This window comes from Diceros bicornis, chromosome 1 (genome assembly GCF_020826845.1).
Source record: "Diceros bicornis minor isolate mBicDic1 chromosome 1, mDicBic1.mat.cur, whole genome shotgun sequence".
NCBI classification, from domain to species: domain Eukaryota; kingdom Metazoa; phylum Chordata; class Mammalia; order Perissodactyla; family Rhinocerotidae; genus Diceros; species Diceros bicornis.
The window spans coordinates 57,077,119-57,099,731 of NC_080740.1; the positions used below are offsets into that span (position 1 = coordinate 57,077,119).

The 22,613-nt window shown below is 41.3% G+C and overlaps 2 protein-coding genes and 2 non-coding genes across 4 annotated transcripts in view; 1 reads left to right on the forward strand and 3 right to left on the reverse strand.

Annotated features, from left to right (window-relative positions):
- Window positions 1-1,804: 1,804 nt before the first annotated feature.
- HSPA9 (heat shock protein family A (Hsp70) member 9) lies at window positions 1,805-17,178 on the reverse strand. Its single transcript, XM_058541362.1, has 17 exons — window positions 16,752-17,178; window positions 15,307-15,365; window positions 14,988-15,075; window positions 13,676-13,857; window positions 12,856-12,980; window positions 12,211-12,284; window positions 12,021-12,127; window positions 11,368-11,530; window positions 10,813-10,905; window positions 7,096-7,305; window positions 5,918-6,145; window positions 4,927-5,031; window positions 4,169-4,286; window positions 3,649-3,743; window positions 3,201-3,293; window positions 2,882-3,022; window positions 1,805-2,563 (listed from the first exon to the last, which is right to left on the reverse strand). The coding sequence occupies exons 1-17, from the start codon at window positions 16,830-16,832 to the stop codon at window positions 2,486-2,488; spliced, it is 2,040 nt and encodes a 679-aa protein (XP_058397345.1). The 5' UTR covers window positions 16,833-17,178; the 3' UTR covers window positions 1,805-2,485.
- On the reverse strand, window positions 5,356-5,424 carry LOC131410572 (small nucleolar RNA SNORD63). Its single transcript, XR_009221301.1, has one exon. It is a non-coding gene; the product is annotated as a small nucleolar RNA SNORD63 (small nucleolar RNA).
- LOC131410568 (small nucleolar RNA SNORD63) lies at window positions 6,647-6,720 on the reverse strand. Its single transcript, XR_009221290.1, has one exon. It is a non-coding gene; the product is annotated as a small nucleolar RNA SNORD63 (small nucleolar RNA).
- A 182-nt stretch (window positions 17,179-17,360) lies between the features above and the next one.
- CTNNA1 (catenin alpha 1) overlaps window positions 17,361-22,613 on the forward strand; it is a 316,163-nt gene continuing 310,910 nt past the window's right edge. The window contains exon 1 of the mRNA XM_058541329.1: window positions 17,361-17,384. The gene's annotated coding sequence lies outside the window, so the exon portion shown is untranslated. The remainder of the gene's footprint in view (window positions 17,385-22,613) is intronic.

Sequence of the window (22,613 nt, forward strand, 5' to 3'; positions counted from 1 at the left end):
GGACCAGATCATGTGAAGGCTGTTTAAGCCTGGGGAAAAGCTTTGAGCAGGGAAGTGATTTGCTGACTGTTGTGGGAAAACACCAAAGTAGCAAGGGTGTAATTTTAACTGGAGGAAGACTACTTGGAATAATCCAAGTAGTAACTTATACTAAATAGGTGGTAGGAGTGGAGATGGTGATTCTGGATGTACTTTGAAGGTTGCTAAGATTTGCTGACTCCAGGTATTTTTGAAGAAACACATTTACTCAAATTGGAAAAACCACTTAAGGGAAATCAGAAGTTCCTTTTGGGACCTATCAAGCACTTGTCACCACAAAAAGGATACTATTTGAAGAATAAAAATTCCTCTTTGCCTTTCAAGGCTGTTTGCACTAATAACAGTTTTGTTGGTAGGCAAGTGAAATACCGCCATGTGTTCACTACACATGGGGCACCTTGAGACAGCAGCTTGGGTACCTACCCAAGCAGCTCTTCTCCTTCCTTCCTAATAGAACCCATTTTGTTCAGGGGATGCTTGCCTTCTCTCCCTGATCCCAAGGATGAATCCTGAATAATATTTCAAGCCAGTAGTTTTTTTTTTTTTTTTTTTTTGCTGAGGAAGATTTGCCCTGAGCTAACATCTGTGCCAATCTTCCTCTATTTTGTGTGTTGGTTGTTGCCACGTGGCCACCAATGAGTGGTGTAGGTCTGTGCCTGGGAACGGAACCCAGGTGGCTGAAGCGGAGCACACTGAACTGAACCACTAGGCCAGCCCCAAGCCAGTACTTCTTAACTGGGAATCCTTGAGGGGCTTAGCTATCACAATGATTAGGGGATACTAGAGGCATTCAGTGGGCACGGGCCAACCAGAGATGCTATCTTCCCCCAACACACCACAAAACAATAATTCATAAGGAATTATTGCACATCCCACAAGGTTCCCAGCAAGTGTTTATGTGGCTGAAAACTTGAGCCTAGAATTTTTTATATGAATCCCAAGCAGCTTTTAAATGAGTGTTAATGAACACTTAACTTTCCAGGAATGTCATTATTATGTCAACAGTCTCCTTCACATTAGAGCATTGTATTGACTTAAGTATATATAAATTCCATTTGAGATACCATCACAAAATATTACAAGAGGAGGCATTACGTCCAATGGGGTCTAAGCCCATGCTCTTAACAGAGTCCTTAAGGCATGGCATATGACAATAATCAATGAAACATGAGGGGAAGTCTGTTCGAAGACTTTTGGGAAATATTCTTAACACTTCAATGAGATACAAGAAAGATGCAATCACCTTTCTGGTGCTGAAGTTGTCAGCATGTGATAATTAGCACATCAGAGAATTTTGGAAAAGGCAACCTGCTGAGGATGCAAGAGCAGACATATGAAAACAATCTGGGTTCCTGGTATTACTGAGCCACTGAAATCATATCTTAGAAGTTATTACTAGACATGTTTCTTTACTGTAAGCCAATTCTGACTGGAGTTTTTGCTACTTAGAGCTGAATGCAGCCTGAAAATACTAGCCCTGCTTTTCATGCCAGATACAGATCTAGAGACTTGCAACATTCCAAACCAAGATGGGGCTTTAAGAGGGAAAACAAAAGCTCCTCTGATGAGACTTGTGCTTGGTGATAATGCTCATTATTTCATTCTACCAGCCCTTCCAAATCTTGAACTTGTTTTTATTTTTAGCCAGCAGAAAATCCTGTATTTCATCTGAGTGACTCTAGGTCAAGGAATTCGGAAGTATGATTTATGTCATATTCCTGAAGCTAAATCTCAGGGCCTTACCCCTCACAAATACAAGATCAAGATGATTTTCACATTTATTATTTTTTTAAAAAATCCAGAATGGATCAAAATGAACAATCATCAAGGATACAGAAAAGTATGCCTTAGGAAAGTTTGGGAGCCTTATTACCTTGTTTTAATAGCTGTACCTAACATGAATAGCTAACTTAGTTTTTCATCCATCTAGCTTCCCCTGCCCTACCTCTCAACACGGCACAGCTGGCTTGCCTTGCAAGGCCTCAGTTGAAGAATCCCATGTACACACAGCCCGGTACAGCTGTACTCAGCTAACTAGAAGGATCTCAACCCTCTATGGTCTCATTTCAGGTCTATGGCTGACTACGTTCATTGACTACCTTCATTGTTGTATACGAGATGGTTTCACCCCTTGGAAATACGGCTACTTCAGCACAAAACAACATTAAGTCTTTATAATGATCAATAAATCATCTCCCCCCTTAACATGCAGCTGGAAAATAATGACAGGTTAGGGATAGAACACTGTGCACTTTGTACGGTTGGAATTATCACTCATTAAATGATCAATAGCTAACAGTCACTAAATGTACATAATAAGGAAATTATATATAGAATACTGCAAAAACACAGTAAAAAACTGAAGTTTGCCCATTTCTGCTCAGGAAGTCCCTTCACTCCCAAGCGTCATAGTATGTTGTCCTTTCAGCTCCGAAGTTTACTGCTATTACTGTTTCTCCTCCTTCTGATCTTCCTTGTGTTCCCCAGTGCCAGAACTTCCAGAGCCTTCTCGCTCAGATGCCATCTGTTAAGAAAACATTTGAGAGCCACTGATTTTATGTTGGGGCTGACAGTTTACTTTTTGATGAACTAAAAAATGAAGGGGCCATATCCTGCTTGTTCCACTCTCCCTCCCCATTTGTACACTGTTGGTGGTTTCTGTGATTGCTTCCCTTTGACCTCACCCTCCCTCCCAAATCAGAGTTGAGAAGGCAGGAAAGATATTTTCAATTCCAATACTCCCAGTTCTATAAATGGCTATGAAGGGAGCCATCAGTGACAGTAATCAAGAGTAGTTATATCAAGATCAAGTTAGGAGCAAAACACCCATCAGCCTTTGTACCTTTTTGTATGCCATTTCAAAGAGCTTCAATGATGCTTGCTGAAGTGAAGATGCTGCCTGCCTTATGTTTTCTCCTGTTTCACTATCTTTTCGAGCCAAGAGCTCCCTCATTTTGGAAATCTCTTCTTTTAGCTTGTTGCACTTAAAAACAAAACAAAACCCTCACTTTTTCTGGTTTTCTTATCCCATTATATGTAACAGTAATATTCAGAAACATTTCTTAAAAACTAAATTCCCTTCAAGACCCACACAGAAAAACAGTTTAATAACTGGTGACAATGCCTCTCAATTTCTTGAGCTATTTTAAAAGAGGACTTACCTCATCAGCAGGCAATTGGTCCTTGAATTCTTCCATCTTGGTTTCTGTGTCATGAATGATTCCTTCAGCCATATTAACTGCTTCAACTCGTTCCTAAAAGAAATTAGAAATGTAGTATGAAGACTTCCCAATCAACCAGTTGGCTGAATGTCCTCACTGAGCAAGACAACATGCTAACTGCTGCATACAGTTACAGAATAAAAACAGTAGGAGGGAGAAATCACTGTGATCTGGGGTAGTCTGGGATGTCTGTAAGAGATTTTAGCTGGATTCTGTAACATGAGAATTTTGACATGGGAAGACTGAGAATAAATAAGAAAAGCATTCCACACACAAGTTATGAGCAAAGCAGGAGGAGTGACAGATTGAAGGTAAGAGAAAATGTAAGATCAATGACACACGTCCAAACTACTTTCACCTCCCAGCTGAAAAGGCAGAAAGTAATCACCTTCTTTCGCCGGTCTTCCTCAGCATACTTTTCTGCATTTTTAACCATATTTTCAATATCATCTTTGCTTAAGCCACCAGAAGACTGGATCACAACTATAGTGAAAAGAAAGCATCTCGTTACTTCCAAAGTAAAATTCCATGCCTCTTCCTATATTAAGAAAAATACTCCTGCTCAGAGTAGCCCATCTTGACGTGAATTATGAAGAAAATGAATACCCTGTTACCTTATAATAAGCAGAAGAAAACCAAGGGTCTGAAATATACAAAGACCAACTGTCCTGCCTGCCTACCAAAACTTCAGCAATTCAGAGGCTCAGTGGCTTGCCTGTTTTGGGGAATAAACACCACACCTGTTTTTGAATCTGATAACTGAGGAGAAAAGGGGCAAAGAGGACTCACCATCCTCCCCTGAGGCTGGGGGAAAATATACGCACAACTTAGATGGTCTAGTTCCTAACAGAGAGGAACACCAAGGTCCCTCACCTCACTCTTACAGTCTGATAAATAAGAGCACTTACTCTGCTGCTCACGTCCTGTACCCTTATCTTTGGCAGAAACATGTACAATCCCATTGGCATCAATGTCAAATGTAACTTCAATCTGAGGCACTCCACGAGGGGCTGGGGGAATTCCAATCTAAAATAAATAAATACCCAGAGTAAGCTCCTCTCACAAAGGGGTCCAGTGCTCTATTTCCAAACCTATACTATCTTCTAGGAAACAAATCACTTGGTTCCTGGGAGAAACAAGTGACACTTTCACTTAATTAAATGTACAAAAACACAAAGTTTATAAGTAAGGGTAGTAGTTTCATTGCTGCCTGAAATAAACAGGGCTTATACCAGTCAAGGTTGGCTACAGCCAATAACCATAACTGCCGTATGTACCTGGGTACAGAGTGAATGAGAACAAACCTCTCCATTACTGTTCATCTCACTAAGAACCAATAAGCAATGCTGACTAGAAGCCAAAGCAATATCAAATGTCTTTTAAGGTAGTAATCAGGAATTTCTCCTAATTAGCATTGTTTATCAACATTTCTCTAGCTCTTACATTTATAAACTTGATGCAGTTCCTAAGGCACAAGCAAGGCTTTCAGATAAAACCTGAAGCAATGGGTATCCAGTTGCAAAATTCATCTGTATACTGTGTTAAGATAACACAGACTATGTCTGTGTCTGTAAGCAGTTTATGGTATTATTATTAAGGGTTAGAATAGTCTAACTTTACAGTAAGAAGAATGAGGAGCATAATATTCAGGATTCCCAATACCTACCAAAGTAAACTGTCCAAGAAGTTTGTTGTCTCCAGCCATCTCTCTCTCACCCTGACACACTTTAATCTCCACTTGAGTCTGTCCATCAGCAGCTGTAGAAAACACCTAGGGAGAAGGAAACTTCCTGGGTTGCCCGGCTGATTACACTACTCCCTTTATACAAAGTCCAAGCCAAAGGAAGAAATTCATATCCCAACACTGGAAGAGTCCTAATATACACTATGTTCAGAACAAAGGCTTATATTTTTGCAGGGAAAAGGAGTAGGCTTAGCACAGCAAAAAGGCATACAATAGCTATTGTTTCAGCTAAGGAAATGCATTGTACAAAGATGTAGCATTAGCACAGAACGCCTCAAGAGAAGGAGCTACAAAGCAAGATGTTGAAACATGGTCATCTAGGGAAACAGGTCAGAGACAGGACATGTATTTTGTGCTTAGTCACAGAAAGTCATCACACACTCTTCTTCAGAATGATGTGTTGGCAATACATCAGTGCACAAATATAGCAATAGGCATAGTTTTTCAGAAAAATATCAAAATTGGGCAAGTCAGGCAATAATTCTTAATCCAAGAACAAGCCATTGTCCAAATAGCCCTGCTTGGTATCTCAGGACCCTCATCATTCACCTGGAAGACAAGCATACTCCCCTAGCCTTGGCCAGGCCATTCTTTTTACCGCCTTTGAGAACAGAGGAGTACAGGGAATTCAGTCCCAAATGATGAGGCTCCTTTTGGCAAGTTATTTTAATCCTGTGAAGGAGAGACTATTGATGCCTTTCCTACAATCACCACCACTGGCAGACAGGTAAAGAGAACTTTTCCAGGAATAAAAACAAGAGAACAAAAGACAAGATTCTTACCACCCACAATCAACTACTGTGGACTGCAAAACACAAAGGGAAGACTTCTAGGAAAAGCTCACAAAAGTGGCTGCAATCACATACCTCACAGAAGCTATTATTTCTGACAGGTAGGGAGAGGTGGCTCTTACCTGGCTTTTCTTGGTTGGAATAGTGGTGTTCCTGTTAATAAGTTTGGTAAAGACACCTCCCAGAGTCTCAATACCCAGAGACAGTGGAGTGACATCCAGGAGCAGCACATCAGTGACATCACCGGCCAATACGCCCCCCTGAATGGCAGCTCCAATGGCCACAGCCTCATCAGGATTGACAGCTTTGCTTGGGGCACGGCCAAAGAGATCCTGCACAGTCTGCTGAACCTGAGCATCAAGAAAAAAGAACCTGTCACCCACTACTCAGGGCAACTGCCTGAAATGGGCAGGGAAGAGCACATGTGTATCCCAAGACCCCACCAACTCAGGACAGGCTGCTTCAGATCCAAGAAGGTTTATGCAAATTACCATTTTTTAGTTGAGTTCTTGTTAACGAGCTAAGTATTATCATGCAGGTAACACATATACTTTACTCATGAGTATCTCATTCATAGCCCTTTTAAATTTGGGAAGAATATGCCTAAGTTTTGTTATCTGGTTTTCCATACAACACATGAAAAATTTCTATTTGAATAGCACCTGGGATAATTCGTTAACATAAAGAATGTTATGGTTCAAAGCCTGGTTCAAAGCCTCTTTTTTCCTTCAGGTTTATTGTGTGCATATTTTCCCAAGCCCACTTACTCCAAAGTAAAAATTAAGAAAATATCAAAGCCCAAGATAATTCTATTCAAGCAATAAAGTAAGAATTGCACCTTCAACAGGTTCTGTGCTCAGTCATTATTTTCCACACACCTGTCTTTTCAGAATGATGTGTTGATGAATAAAATGCATCATTGCACACATCTCTGCTGAAGAGATGCAATTAGAAACCCCAAACACTGTTGCAATGACACATGTCCAAAATTGCCCCTAGAGACTAGTCAATACCAAAGTTTTAAGCTACTTCTAACCTCAAACTTTGTTTCATTCCTAAAAATTCTGCAGGACTGAAGTTCAGGATCCTCCTTGCTACCACTCCCAAGACATTCTGCCCTTTCTAACCCTTTTTCTTAGACCCTTTAAGAAAAGAGGGCACAACTTCATCCCCCTTTCACGTTACCGTGGCAGAAAGGCCACATATTCATGTCCCTGAACAACATAAGCCATTTGTCCCAAGAAAACATTACATGTTGGCTCTCTCTGCTCTCCATACCAAGAATTCCATGGGTCCATACCTTGGGCATCCTAGTCATGCCACCAACAAGAATCACTTCTCCTATGTCACTCTTGCTGACTTCTGCATCTTGCATGGCTTTTTGGCATGGGGCGATGGTCCTCCTTATTAGATCAGTAACAATCCCCTCAAACTGAGCCCGGGTCAGCTTCATATTCAAATGCTTGGGTCCAGAAGCATCCATTGTAAGATATGGCAAGTTGATGTCTGTCTACAAAGGAAGCAGGGAGACCAGTAGTGGTGAAGTTCTTTGTTATACTTCAATTAAAATAAGACCATAACCTAGGACAGGAAGACTTTGAAAGCCACAGTGAGGATCAAACCTACTTTAAATGAATAGCCACCAAGACAGTGACTCTTTAAGATTCAACCTCTTTTCTTCCCAGAGGTAAACACTATAGAATCTGTTATTAACAAAGAAGAATAAAGAAGCAGGCAAAATGCCCGTTCAGGAGATGGTGAACTGTCTTGCCACTAAACGTACATTAAGAATCACAATACTGGGCCAGCCCCGTGGCTTAGCGGTTGAGTGCGCATGCTCCACTGCTGGCAGCCCGGGTTCGGATCCCGGGCGCGCACCAACGCACCACTTCTCCGGCCATGTTGAGGCCGCGTCCAACGTACAGCAACTAGAAGGATGTGCAGCTATGACATACAACTATCTACTGGGGCTTTAGAAGAAAAAAATAAATAAATAAAATTATAAAAAAAAAAAAAGAATCACAATACCGTTTTCTTTTACCAAGTTTTAAAGTATTCCACGTACGTGAAGAAAAATGTCAAAGGTATGCTCTGAACCAAATCACCTGCCACCAAGCAAGAGCTTTATAACTTTTAGGAAGACAGGAAAAAAGCTACCACAGAAATGCTAAAGAGAACTAGAGAGAACTAGAAGGACTGACTTTATTGCCATCACATCCATGGAGAGCAGCTAACACTTCTACAGTCACACCATGTGACATCCACTATTTAATAAACCGCACATCTCAGTAAGGCACAGAGTAAGAATATTAAGACTAACAAAACATCACTAATCATGCTGAAACAGGTGTCCCAGGGGTGAACCCTTAGGAACAGAATTAACTTATGCCTTCCCTCCAACTTCACATCAAAGCAAGGCCAACAGGGAATAAAGATTGAGAGGAGCAAGTCCTTAACCACCTTTTTTCAGATAAAGTACCCTGGACATTTAAATGTTTAATAAATAGTGAGAGTTAGCACACCTTCTGTAGAAACAGTGACACTAAAGAACTCCACTGGCAACTTCCTTCTTTACAAAATATTAATAAACCAAACCAAAAAATAGAATTATGTAAAGCAAAGATACCCAATAGAACTTTCTGTGGCAATAAATATTCTTTATCTGTGCTGTTCAATTCAGCAGCCACTAGACACATATGGCTGAGCACTTGAAATTTTATGGCTAGTGCAACTCAAGATTTGAATTTTTAATTTTAAATACCCACATGTGGCTACTACCATTATTAGCGCAGTTCTATATGCTGTAAGTTAATGACAATCTGAAAAACTCAGGACTCTCAACCCTCTAAAGCCAGTACATCACAAAATTTCATCCCTCCTCTCTCTCTCAAATTTAACCACGTATCTCTCACTACCTTCTCTAGTCCAAGTCCTTCCTCTCACCACCTGATGTGCTACAATAGCCTCCCAACGTCTTCCCACATCCATTCAGGCTGCCCTCTGCCACAGGACCCCCATGAAGGATTCTCCACTTCACCTCAGCCACAGCCCCTTTCCCAAAACCAAACCTGACCATGTTACTGCCCCAACTTAAAAGTTTTCAGTGGTTCGTACTCACTTATCTCAGCACAGACACCCAATCTCAAATCTATAAAGCCTGTGGCCTCATCTTCCATGCTCCCCCTGACCGTGTGCACTTCAGTCACACTAGCCCTTTCTCAAGTCTTCACCCCAGAGCCTCATACCTGACTCTATCTTTTCCAGATCAACTCATCTTTCAGAAGCTCTCCTTGCTATGTTTGACACCTCTGTCAGGCTCCTCTATTATAACTGTAAATCAAACTTTGCCTTTTTACCACAATAAAGCAGCTTACATTTAGAGTACTTACTATTTACTACACATTGTCCTAAGCATGTTATATGTATTAATTTAGTAAACTTTGTAACTCCAAGGGGGAAAGTAGAACTATTATCCTCGCACTATTATCCTCATTTTATAGATAAGAAAACAAACAGAAATGTTAATTCATCCAGGTCACACAGCTAATAAGTGATGAAATAGGGACTTAAACCCCAGCAGTCTGCCTACAGAGCCACTCTTAACCTCTACATTACTTATGATTTGACGTTTACTAATATATATGATGTTCTAATTAATGTCCATCTCCCCAAACCACACTGTAAACTCCACAAGGGTAATAAATGCTTCTAGAAATTTATCCTATAGATTTACAATCACACATGCACAAACATTAATGTACAAGAATGCTCAATACACCTTGCTATAATAACAAATGCTGGAAAACAATCCAAATGTTTATCAATAAGATACAGCCACACTAAAACCAACCAACATCTCCTCCAAAAAGTGTCAAGCCCCTGGAAAGAATTATAAGCTATCCCCTGGCAGTGACACATATTTCAACCCAACCCTAACCATCGTGTTGCCAAGTTCTGCCACTCTGATAGCAGGGACAAGGCAATACCATCAATATCATGGATGACTTCGTACAACTTCGTCACTCCTAACTACTTAAAAAAAAAAAAAAAATCCAGGTTTGACTGAAGGTCAACCACTTTACCAACACAATGACAGCTGCTATAATTCCCAGTGTGGGTGATCAAACTAATAACTAAAGTAGTCACAGGCTCTGCTTTCCTGCTGCCACCTGAGAACTGGAAATAGATCTTCTGCCTTTCATCTTGTTGGGTCTCTGACCCGAACCTAACATGCTTTGTGTTTTTCTGTTCTAAGTGGCTAAGGCAAGTGAAGCTCTCACCTCTCAGAACTAGAACAACACAGGCTAACACCTTTAACAGATGCTGAGCAAATCTGATGCCCACAGAGGGAAATTTGCACAGGTGTATATACCCCAGCCTTGAGTCAGGTTTCATAGCTCACTTTCTAGATTGGTGATCCAAACAATTAAATGAGACACAATGAGAGACTCATACAAAGAGGTGTCTTAAATGAAGATAGCAGAAGTTCTAAGAGTCTCCTAATATTTCCAGGCTAGTGATTCTAATTTTGCACACTGCTAGTCTAGATTTTACAATTAGTATCTTTAATTTAAAGCAAATAAGCATATTCAGTGTCATTCAGGTCTTAATTATTATTTGGCTCCAGTATATATAACCTCTGATTTGGGTAGTTAACAAATTTTAGCTCATCCATAAAAGACACACTGCTCCTTTGCTCATAGGAAAGGCATTTACCACCAACCAGAAAACTGTAAAAAGATTAGACTGACATTAGGCCAACCAGAACATATTGAAATAAACTCAGGCTTAAAAAATCCATCAAGACTGCTGGAGGGCCAGCCCCAGTGGCCTAGTGGTTAAGTTCGGCATGCTGTGCTTTGGCAGCCCAGGTTTGGTTCCTGGGCGCAGACCTACACCACTCGTCTTGGTGGCCATGCTGTGCTGGCGGCACAAAAAGAGGAAGACGGGCATCGGATATTAGCTCAGGGCAAATCTTCCTCAGCCAAAAAAAAATTAGAATTTGTCCACATCTCACCTGCACAGATGAGGAGAGTTCACACTTAGCCTTTTCAGCAGCTTCCCGAACTCTTTGAAGTGCCATGTTGTCTTTGGTCAAATCAACCCCTGTCTACAAAGGGAAGACACACAATACTAGTACTACTGAGGTAATGAATACTATTTAAATTGCAGTGATAAGCCATATCTTTATAAACAAGCAAGAATTACTTATTACCCTTAAAAATCTGTGGGGAATAGAAAACCTTTCTGAAACAGCTATCTGTGCCTGGAGTCAGAGGGCTGAACTGATTTTGGTTCTTTCCAGCTACAGAATTCTAGCTCAAAAAAGGAGTTTCCAGAATCCCTTTTCCAATACTGTACACCAAGTGCCATATCCTTTTTATCTGTTTGTTCCCAATCTGAAGCTACAACAATCACAATAGTTTAGTCCATCCATGAAACTGAAATGCAATAGTTTCAGTCAAGTCAATGCTCTATTAAGGGCAAAAAATTGTAAACAATGCAAGTAGCAATCTGAACAAGAAACTCTCAATATCCCAATGTCTACACATCAACCACACTGGTAACTAACCTCCCTTTTGAACTCCTTCACAATGTGTCGTAACAAGGCCTGGTCAAAGTCTTCACCACCTAAGAAAGTGTCTCCATTGGTGGACTTCACCTCAAATACTCCTTTCTGAATTTCCAGGATTGAAATATCAAAAGTTCCACCACCTAAATCATATACAGCAATGCTAGAAAGAAAAAAGAAGGCCTTAAGGAACAAAACCTATCACAAGGATATAAATTTCAATAACCAAACAAACGTAAACTTGGCTATTTTCCCCAAGGTATAATAATTACGAAATTTGACTACTAAGTGATGTGTGTTAACATGTGGTCCTAATAGCTACATGTAAAACATACAGTTGAAATAAATTCAATTTTTAAAAGCAAAATTGACAGTATTCAACTACTCTTTGGATGAACACTTGCCAACATACATACCAAGGGGGAAAAAAAGACCATAGCCCAGTACCTAAAAGTAAATATATAAACAAAGGAACGGTCTTAAAATGAATGTAAAACACAAACCATACAGCCTTGAAGGTCAAGGCAGTACATTTTTAGTCTTAAGTACAAGGCTCAATCACTAATAAACCAAGATGATGATTTAGGGTAAGTCTCACAGTTCTATGAACTTCAGTCTCACAAATCCAGGTGGAGCCTACTGCACAAACTTACATTTTGTCTTCTGATTTGTCTAGACCATAAGCCAGAGCAGCAGCTGTTGGTTCGTTAATTACTCGAAGCACATTTAGTCCAGATATCTGGCCAGCATCCTTTGTGGCCTAAAGAAACAGAAAAAAGCATTTTCCACTCTTGTGTCCCAAGTACAATTAATTTCCTGAATAAGAATACTAACTGAACTCACCTGTCTCTGAGAGTCATTGAAATAAGCTGGGACTGTAATCACAGCATTTTTTGCTGTATGCCCCAAGTAATTTTCTGGAAAAGAGTCAAAGAATGAAATTCAGTCATGAGATTCTGTCAGATGAAATAGGTAAGAGATTTACTAATATAGCCTTAAAGTCACAGCACCCATCAGTTTTTCAGCATGTGACACAAGATGTAGAGACCTTGGAAGAAAACACTCCAATTAAAGATACTGGTAGAAAACCCAAAATCTCACCTTTAACATTTTAGTGAAGGTTCACCAGCTACAACAACCTACTTTTTAGATTTAAAGTTACTAGTTTCTTCAAACAGGAAGTTCTAAGTTTTATCTAACAGACAAAAAGCTTAATGTGTAGTCTTTCGGCTTTCAATACAGAAAGCTACTTCCCTACGGGGGGGTGGGGGGGGGTGGCGAGGGACACAAGCAAGCACCATTAGGAAAACATGGAAGATAAATTCAGAATCTGCAGGGAAAGAATGAAGAGTAACAATGTTTTGCCATTCCCAGGTTTTCTGTATAAAAGCCACCAGACTCCTACAAAGACACACGTATGGCAGCTAGTGATTTCAGAGGAATCATACAGTTCTTCGAACTTTCCAAGATGTGATTAAACCTTCTCACCTGCAGTCTCTTTCATCTTCATCAACACAAATGCCCCAATCTGACTTGGAGAATAGAGTTTTCCATGAGCTTCGACCCAGGCATCACCATTAGAGGCACGCACAATTTTAAAGGGAACATTCTTACTGAAAGACAAAATTTATATTCGTGAAAATGTGCCAGTGCAACCTACCATGACAAAGTTACCATACACCATGAAAGTCCAACCCCCACCCCAAGAGATCCATAGCGAACAAATGAGAACTTCAGGATTTAAGGAAACCTTTAGAAAGCAATCATTAACATGTACAAACATCCTGATGAAACCTGAACATTCTTTTTTCCCCAAACAAAAGAATTATGCAGCTGCTTTGGAAAGCAATTACACAGTTTTCCTAACACCCAGCAATTCCACTACTAGGTCCCTACCTAAGAAAAATAAAAACAGATGTCCACAAGAAAACTGTACACAAATGTTTATAGCAGTATTATTCAGAATAGCCCCAAAGAGGAAACAACCCAAATGCCCATTAACTGACAAACAGATAAACAAAATGTAATATACAGCCACATAATAGAATATTACTTGGCCATAAAAAGGAATGAAGTGTTGATACATGCTACAATACAGATGAACCCTGAAAACATATCTGATCTGCACATAATGGAGCCCATGCCATTATCTACCTTATGGGTTTAACACGAATTTACATGGTCCAGGAATGACTACCCAAATCTTCATGTATCATGTCAATACACAGCAAAGACCTAATCGGGGATCCTGCTGAAAAGATTCTGCCGTATGGTCTTTGCAAATAACTATACTTTTGCTATTACTCACATGTCTTTCTGTACTTCAGGGTCATCATATCGCCGGCCAATGAGACGCTTGGTGGCATAGAATGTGTTGTTTGGGTTGGTGACAGCCTGTCGCTTGGCTGGCATGCCAATAAGTCGCTCACCATCGGCTGTAAAAGCTACAACTGAAGGAGTGGTTCTGGCACCTTCAGCATTCTCCAGCACCTAAAACTCCCAAAGTAAGATAAAGAATGAGGTTCCAGTCACCACTGCTGTCTTTGTATCAATCATTTAAGACACAAAACAGGCACCAAATCACAAAACAAATGCTCAAGAACAGTACTAATGGGCATGCTTTTCTGCTCTATGAATGCTGATACAGTAAATACCTACCACTGGAAACAGATGTTTAAAATATCTTTAGTCTTTACTTCAAAACCACTTAAACTAAAAACAAAACAAAAAACCTGGAATAAATAGATTTAAATGCAATCTTTCATACTCGATGTTGGGACAAGGTAATCTTTCCTTCCATATGGAGAATTAAATCTATGTCTAAATTTTTTTGTGATGGCTGTTTCAGGAATATTAAAAAACATTTGTGAAGAAGCCAATTCAAGAATCCCAAGTGCGGGGCTGGCTGGGTGGCTCAGTGGTTAAGTGCGTGCGCTCTACTTCAGTGACCCAAGGTTTGCCAGTTCGGATCCTGAGCGTACAACAACGCACTGCTTGTCAAGCCATGCTGTGGCAGTGTCCCATATAAAGTAGAGGAAGATGAGCACGGATGTTAGCCCAGGGCCAATCTTCCTCAGCAAAAAAGAGGAGGATTGGCATCGGATGTTAGCTCAGGCTGATCTCCCTCACAACAACAACAACAAAAAAAGAATCCCAAGTGCTCTAAATCTTGAGAAGAACACAGTAAGTAGGCTTCAAGAGGAACAGCCTCCAGAGCAGGGAGCTCCTAAGAACGTGCTTTACTTGGGATGTGGTCATGCATTACGTGGAGCTCCACTTGCTTCTAGACTGTTTCTGCACCTCCAGCCTTGGTTGAACTCACAAAAACGCAAGACTCTAAAAAGAGAAGTAACCAACAGTTCGAGTCATCCCAATGGGTACTAATGGTAACTTAATAGTCTTACCTCTATACTTACCTCTATAGGACACATTTAAATCCTAGGAAGTCAAATCCATTCAACTATCAGCACCATGCAATTAAGCACAAAGGTTGACCTCACAAGAGTCTTAAGGGCTTAAAACCAGCTTTTAAAATGTCCCTTATCTAAGCCAAAGGACAGAGAATTCTGGATTGGGTACTGGCTACTACTACATGATCCAGAGCTTCCAATCATGCTCACCTTTGCTTGTTTACCTTCCATAACTGCCACACAGGAATTGGTAGTACCCAAATCAATACCAACAACTGCTCCCTTGATTGCCTCTGATCTGTAAGACATTTAAAACAATGCTATGGTTAGTGTTATCTTAACAGTGGTCTCCCAAATGGTTGCAGGAACACATAAGAAAATACTTGATACTGTGGACAATAGTACATTACATAATCTATAAACAAATATAAATATGTCTTTTTTCTGAGCACAACAGTTAATCACAAATTTAGAGACCACTGCTCTTGGGTTTAATACTTATTATCTCTCAAAGCAAATGAACACTTACGCATAGTCCCGCCTTGAAACAATTCTAAAAGCCTCATGACTAAGGCCATTCCAGCCATCCTAAAAAACAAAAAAAAAAACTTGCATCAGACACCAACTACATATGAAAACGGGCTTCTTCCAATTTTTCTTCTGAAGAACGTATGCAAGTTTGAGACTTTCATTCTGTTAACTGAGCAGCATCATAAAATATACTGAAATGAAAGTATTCCATGTATAAGAAGCATTACGCTACTTAAACAGCATGAAAATTTAATAAATCAAGTATGAATTTTTCAAATAAATCACATGAAAATAAGTCGATACAAAATTACCTTGAATTACTTTACAAAAGGATTTCTCAATCTTGGCACTATTGATTTCGAACCAAATCTTTGTTGTGGGGGGGCTGTTCTGTGCATTGTACGATGTTTAGCATCATCCTGAACCTCCACCACTAGAAGCCAATAGCACAGCTCCCCAAATTGTGATACTGCTAAACGTGCCCTGGGGAGGCAAAACTGCCCCTGGTTGAGAATCCCTGCATTACAAAATACTAGTTAGATACTTCTCAATTTGTTAAAAGCAGTGTATAGCTAAGCCCTACATATGCGTGTATTGCAGATATAGATCTAAGTTATTTAGACATTTCCCCTGACCTTGCCAAGCAACTGATTTAAGGGGAATAGGATTAGTAATCTTGTGGAGTCAGTTTAGAAAAAAATTTGTCTGGAGTGGCCTCCAATCAGGATCAAAGACCTTTGTTACAACCTAACCGCAGGCTACTTCCAAGCCTTCCTATAACCACACGTGACTGCAAAGAGAGTCACAAATCCTGTTCTCCAAAGATGTATGTTTTTGGTCTTACACGAAGATGAACAACTTCTCCGTGACCTTTTCCTGATCTGTGACCTTTTCCTGATCTCCTTATTTTTGCCGAAACAACAAAGGGAGACAATCTCACACCAAAGATTCTGAAAAACCAACTGGACAAATATTTCTAAACAAACAAATCGTAGCTTGATTTTGAATTCATTGTTTGGGTGCCTCTCTTACTTCATTTCCTCACAGAAACGGAATCCTTGCACACGTATTTTACACAAAACAGTCGTCCTTCGACTCGTAGGTGAAAACGCAAATTAGAACAGCGGTTCCCTCCCAAAAGACTGCGTCCCTCGCTCCTAAGGCCAAATCTGTCCGATCAACCACAGAAAAGACGGTCGGGACCACTATCTGCTACTTCGTGGAGTAAGATCCTAGGCTTGCGAGGAGTGTGACTCAGCAAGGCCCGAGACATGGAGACAAAACCCTGAGTTATGCCTTGAACCAGCAGCGCTAATTACTGAAGGCCAGTTATCTTCCTTCACTCCAGATCTCTCCCGGAGAATTCTGACCCCGAAGGGCGCGGCCTACCGCACTGAGGCCCAAGGCCGTAAGTCCCTGGGGGAAGGCCCAGCAGTTCCTTACCTGATGTCGAGCGACCGTGGGGCCCCGGGAGGTTGCAGCGCCGACAAGACGCGCTGCCGCGGCTCGACTGGCGTTCATCATGGCGGCTAGGTGGTGGGAGTACGAGACAGCAAAAAGGCTCTCGGACGGCCAGGAGCTCCGCGGCTCAGCGGTAAGAGCGCTTCTGGAAACCTCCAACCACGTGGGGTGGGGGGGCGGGGGTTGGTCGCTGCGGCCTGGAGGCCCGCTCTTCCGCTGAGGTACCGCCCGCACTGCCTGACGGGAGACTACCTGAACGCCGCTCCCGGAGTCAGGGTGTACGGCTAATACGTTTCGTAGCACGATGGTTGGAAAAACAGTGTCCTTCCTTTCCAGCTGCGGTAGGTCTGGGCTCAGCGAGAGGCGACGGGACTATGAGAGGTATAAAGGCAGCATCTTGGACAACCCCGGTCCTCGGAGGCAGGAAAGACTCAAGGTCACACGGGATAAATTGCGAACCGATTACAGTCTCCTTGCGTCAGTTGCGTGAGAGGAGGGGCCTGTTGCGCCTGCGCAGCTGGCATCCTGCTAAGGGCCTGGAGGGCATGTGCGCAGGGAGTGGCGGAAAACGGGGGTGGAGTCTAACTACAGCACTCATTGGATGCACCAGCGCACGTGAGTTTGGCCCGAATGAACGTAACCCGGAGCGAGCCCGGGCGCGTGCACACACCGCGCGCGTTGACGTTTTCCCGGCTCTCGCTCCTCGCGGAGGGCGCCATCTTGTCCTGGGCTTTTGTTGTGTATAAACCTCAGGCTTAGAACGTTGGTTGCTCGGCCGCCTCCTTTGTTCGTTGTTTGGCTGTCTGTTACTATTACAGTAACATAAAATACACCTGGATATACAGACCTTGGACACATTCTTGCTGTGTTTACCACAGAGACCTCAGGTTTCGAACTAGTAAAGCAGCCTTTCGTTGACACAGGTTTGGGTGGCGTTATGCTAATTATCACGCCAACCATCAAGAGAAAAAAATACCTGAGCTCAGGCGGTTCCCCGGCCGCCTGTGCTGGGCATGACTGAGGCTCCTCAGGCCCATCTCAAAACCTCATGCTTGGTGCTAGAGACAGGTTGTGGGTTCTGTAACAAGATATCAGTGGCCTTTTTGTGCTGTGACCGGTTTCAGATTGGTAAGAAAAAGATGGAATTAATTCACTGATTTCGACAAATATGTACTGGAGTGCTCACCATGTGTCAGGCTCTGTGCTACGTGGTGGGAATACAGTGAAAGCAAAACGTGAATTCACTGATGAGATGACAGTGAGATTGAGCTTCATTTTGGAAATGAAGCAGTTTGTCCTTAAAGTCCTATTTCAAAAGAGAAAGTTGCTCCACTACTGTGTGAGGAATTGTGAAGGAAATGTTCGGGCAACTTTGGGCGGGAAAGAAGATAACTGAAGAGTTTACGTTGTGAGGGGGATGGAAGTGGGAGTAAGAAAATAAACAGAAAAGTCAAACATAACATTGGTTATAGATTATACAGATTGTAAGAAAAATAATAAGTCCCCCCAACTCTTACTTAGTTGTTAGCTATTGTTATTATTATCCTATTATTATTATTATCCTCACTGGTCTTCTTAATACTCTTATTCCTCTTGTCTTTTTTAATTCCCTCAGAGGTAGACTTGCCTGAGGCTGTCAAAGTTACAGGCTAATGACGCCTATTTGTAGAGATTTACTGATATACTGATGCAGAAGAAAATAGGAATGATGAATAATATTAAACATAGAAGCAAAATAGAAATTGAAAATTTTACATCCTTATGTTGTATATGGCAGGGAGAAAAGAGGGCAAGTGGAATAATTGGAGTAACTACATTCTCCTCACTTCCTTCTTCTCTCAACTGGTTCTCTTAAGAGTTTGCTTTTGTTTCCTTCTTGTTGTATACTCTTAAAAGCCACAAAGTGTCAATCAAAAGAATCCTGGAATCAAATGGTGTTAGCCAAAGGGTGTCTGAGACTATGTTTCTGTGGATACTTGTATGATTGAGGTTCTGGTGGTTTCCCCAAGAGCCTAGCAAATACACACCATGACCACCAGGGGGATGTGGTAGCTCTAGATATTCAAAGCAGGAGCCTGAGAATGGGGCTGTATTGTTATTCGCAAGAATGAAGGACAGGCTTCTGGACTGCTTCACAAATTTACGTGGCCTGGGGCCAGCCTGGTGGCGCAGCGGGTAAGTGCGTGCATTCGGCTTGGGCAGCCTGGGGTTCACAGGCCCGGCCCCGGGGCCCACCGACGCACTGCTTATCAAGCCGTGCTGTGGAGGCGTCCCATATAAAGTAGAGGAAGAGGGCCACCAATGTTAGCCCAGGGCCAATCTTCCTCAGCAAAAATAGGAGGATTGGCATCGGATGTTAGCTCAGGGCTAGTCTTCCTCACACACACAAAAAAATTAACGTGGCCTACAGCCTAAAGGCTTGAAGAAATGAGCCAGAGTCTAAAAAGAAATAGGGTGCAAATACATAAGAATGGACAGTTAGATCTATAGCCAGGTTGTATAATTCTTCACCATACAGCACAGTACTGTATTTCATTTCTCTGTTGTCATTTCAGTGTCACACTGGAAAGTGAAAGGAGCTGATATATAATTTGCATATGGGTAAATGTTTACCAGACAGAAGAGGCAGCTGTCAAATACCTGTGAATACTGTATTTTTAATTATATTCTAACTGGCATGATTGCTATATTAGCATATTTGAAGATAGGAAACTAGTTTGAATTTTTAAGTATTTAACTCCTAGCCATTAATAGTAATTGTCATTAGATAGTAATCACTAATAGTTGTTAAATGTTTACTTAAGTGCCACACACACTGTCCTAAATGCTTTATATACATTTTCTTTATTTTCTTTTTTTTAAATTTTTTTTCTTTATTTTTTTTTGCGAGGAACATCAGCCCTGAGCTAACATCCATGCTAAATCCTCCTCTTTTTGCTGATGAAGACTGGCTCTGAGCTAACATCTATTGCCAATCCTCCTCCTTTTTTCTCCCCCAAAGCCCCAGTAGATAGTTGTATGTCATAGTTGCCCATCAGTCTAGTTGCTGTATGTGGGACGCGGCCTCAGCATGGCCAGAGAAGCGGTGCGTCGGTGCGCGCCCGGGATCCGAACCTGGGCCACCAATAGCAGAGCGTGCGCGCTTAACTGCTAAGCCACAGGGCCAGCCCACTTTATATACATTTTCTAACGGAATGCTCACAAGAATGGTCTCAAGTAAATACTCTTGGTCTTCCCATTTTGCAGATGTGGAAAACTGAAGCTTAGAGTGGTTATGTTATATGGGTCACACAGCAATTGAATGGTAACACCAGAATTTGAAGCCACACTGTCTGACTCCAGAACCTACACTGCTAACCACTAGGCTCTGCTGCCTCATAACCAAACTGGGTCTGATCTTTTACCTCCTCATATACTGAAGATGAGTTTTCTAATACTGGCCTAATCCATTATTAGCAGCAGTTATTTTAGGCAATGGAATAAAAAAGTTAGAAATGCTTTTAAAAAATTCTTATGTAGTTTAGGTTCCAGGACAACTATAAAGAAAGTTCAATCTGTAATATAGCTAATAGGATCAAGTTTTTTTAAGGCAGTTCCTTTAAATTGGTGACTCAGTTGATGTTTTATTCAGTCTTCCCAAAGATGAGTATCATGCTGTGGCACCTTCCATCTTCATGATATAAAAATGTGGCATACTGCAGGGATTTGTCACTTTTATTCTCCTTGGAATTTTTCATGTACTTGCAACAGATTTCAGGAGACAGTTCCCATTTTTCCATTTTGGCATTAGCTACACTATATTGGAGTACATTACACGGTGTCACTCCACTGAAACCTGATTTAACAGAGCTTGCCCCAGTGAAGTGTAGGAAGTATTATGTCAGGTGATGTCTCTGTCCCCGAGGGTGGTGACAATTAGCAGGTTTCATTTTATACCGAATGCCTGGTAACCCACGAACCTGTCCTTCTTTGGATTGGAGCAAAGAGAAATAGAGGATGACCCTGAAAGAAAAGTAAGGCAGCAGTAAATGAAAATAAAATATCACTTTGATTAGCTAGGACATTTACATTCCAGTGATAATGCAGTCTCACTGTACAGTGTAAAAATTAGTCAGTTAACCTCACTCTGGACTTTCTTTCAGGTTTGGAAAACAGTTGGCTATTCGATAGGTCAAAGACCTGTGCATGAAGTCCCTATTTGGCGAAGAGGCAGAGCTGACAAAAGCAGAGATTTGCTCTTCATGAAAATCCATTTAATAGTTAATTCTTAAGGATATACGAGGCTTTTTTGAATTTTTTAGTTTAAAGGGCCAGAATTTTAATTTATTCTTGATCAGCATGTTATAGTGATAGGAACCCCGAACTTGGAGTTGAGCCCAAAATTGGGTTCTAGAAGCAGAAAGGACCTTAGATATCATTTAATGTTTAACCTTTCTTTCTTTTTTTTTTTTTAAGACAAGTCAGTTTTTTGTTTTCTTTTGTTTTGTTTTGTTTTTGCGGAAGATTGGCCCTGTGCTAACGTTCTTTGCCAATCTTCCTCTTTTTCTTTTTTTTCTCCCCAAAGCCTTAGTACATAGTCGTGTATTATAGTTATAGAGTTGTAGCTCGTCTATATGGGACGCCACCTCAGCATGGCTAGATGAGCTGAGCAGTGAGTATGTCCGAGCCCAGGATCTGAAGTGGCAAACCCCGGGCTGCTGAAGCGGAATGTGCGAACTTAACCGTTACGCCAGTGGGCCAGCCCCTAACCTTCCATTTAATAAATGAAATGGAGAGAATTAGTTAGTTGCCCAAGGTCACACAGTGTTAGCTTCTGCTCTACAGCCTCTGTTTTTACTTGGTATACTTTTTAGAAATCATCCACATGATTTCAGATTAAATGTTGAGTCAGTACAGGACCTTTTTCAAATGCTTATAGACAACTCTGGCTCCTATAACCTCTTCCTCCTAGCTTATCCTCACTTCTTAAGGTACATGATTAGTGAAATTATGTCAGCTATCTTTTAAGTTCGACTGGATAACGTACTCTCTGTGTGTGAGGGGCTGTTGGTTCCTAACGTTCCTCACCCTTGCTCCCCAACCATCTGAAGAGGAAGTGCCCAGGTTTCCTTAGGTGATGAGGATTTAATTGAAGGCTAGTTGGGGAAGTATAGGCATTGTCTCAATACCTATAGAGCCAGAGTTCTGGAAGAACAAGGAGAGTAGCTCCTCTTCCTTGGTCAGGCCTCAGCAAAACCTGGCTATAGTGGCCAGTTATTGGTCTTCATCTCAGAAATGGTCTTCTGATGTTCCCATCTGCACTGACTCTGCCCTTTCCATAGCTCAGCTTCTTTATGTCTGCTTCTCTAATTCTTCTATCACAATAGTTCCCAAATTTCAGTAGGCATCAGAATTACTGGGAAGCTCTTTAAGCATCCCACTCCAAGAGATTTAAGTCCTATAGGGCTGAGGCGGGTCAAGGAATCTGCATGTTTAACAAGTTCTACAGGAGATTCTGATGGGGGTGAGGTGAGGATTAAGGACCAGACCTTACTTAGAAACATCCCAAGCACCATGGTGTCTTCTGGTCGCCAAACTTTTTCATTACACATCCCTATTAGAAAAATATTTGAGCACACACCTCCATCGTGTATATATTTATGTATTTATAAAATGTATATGTGTATATAGTACTATTATTTAACATATATAAAAGCAGAAAATAAAAATGGAAAAGATAAAAATAAATATAAATACATTTGAATATTTTCTACCTGTACCCAAGTATATCCCAGGGCTGCTTGCACCACCCTTGCTACCTTTCTGTGTGGCTTGAACAATACCATCCATATGGAGTGCCTTTGT

Coding starts and splice junctions, on each gene's coding strand:
- HSPA9 (XM_058541362.1), bottom strand. CDS start 16,832: ATGATGAACGCCAGTCGAGCCGCGGCAGCGCGTCTTGTCGGCGCTGCA. Junction 12,128..12,210: donor TCAATGACTCTCAGAGACAG/GTGAGTTCAGTT, acceptor CTGTTTCTTTAG/GCCACAAAGGATGCTGGCCA. Junction 3,744..4,168: donor TACAGGACGTGAGCAGCAGA/GTAAGTGCTCTT, acceptor TTTTCACTATAG/TTGTGATCCAGTCTTCTGGT.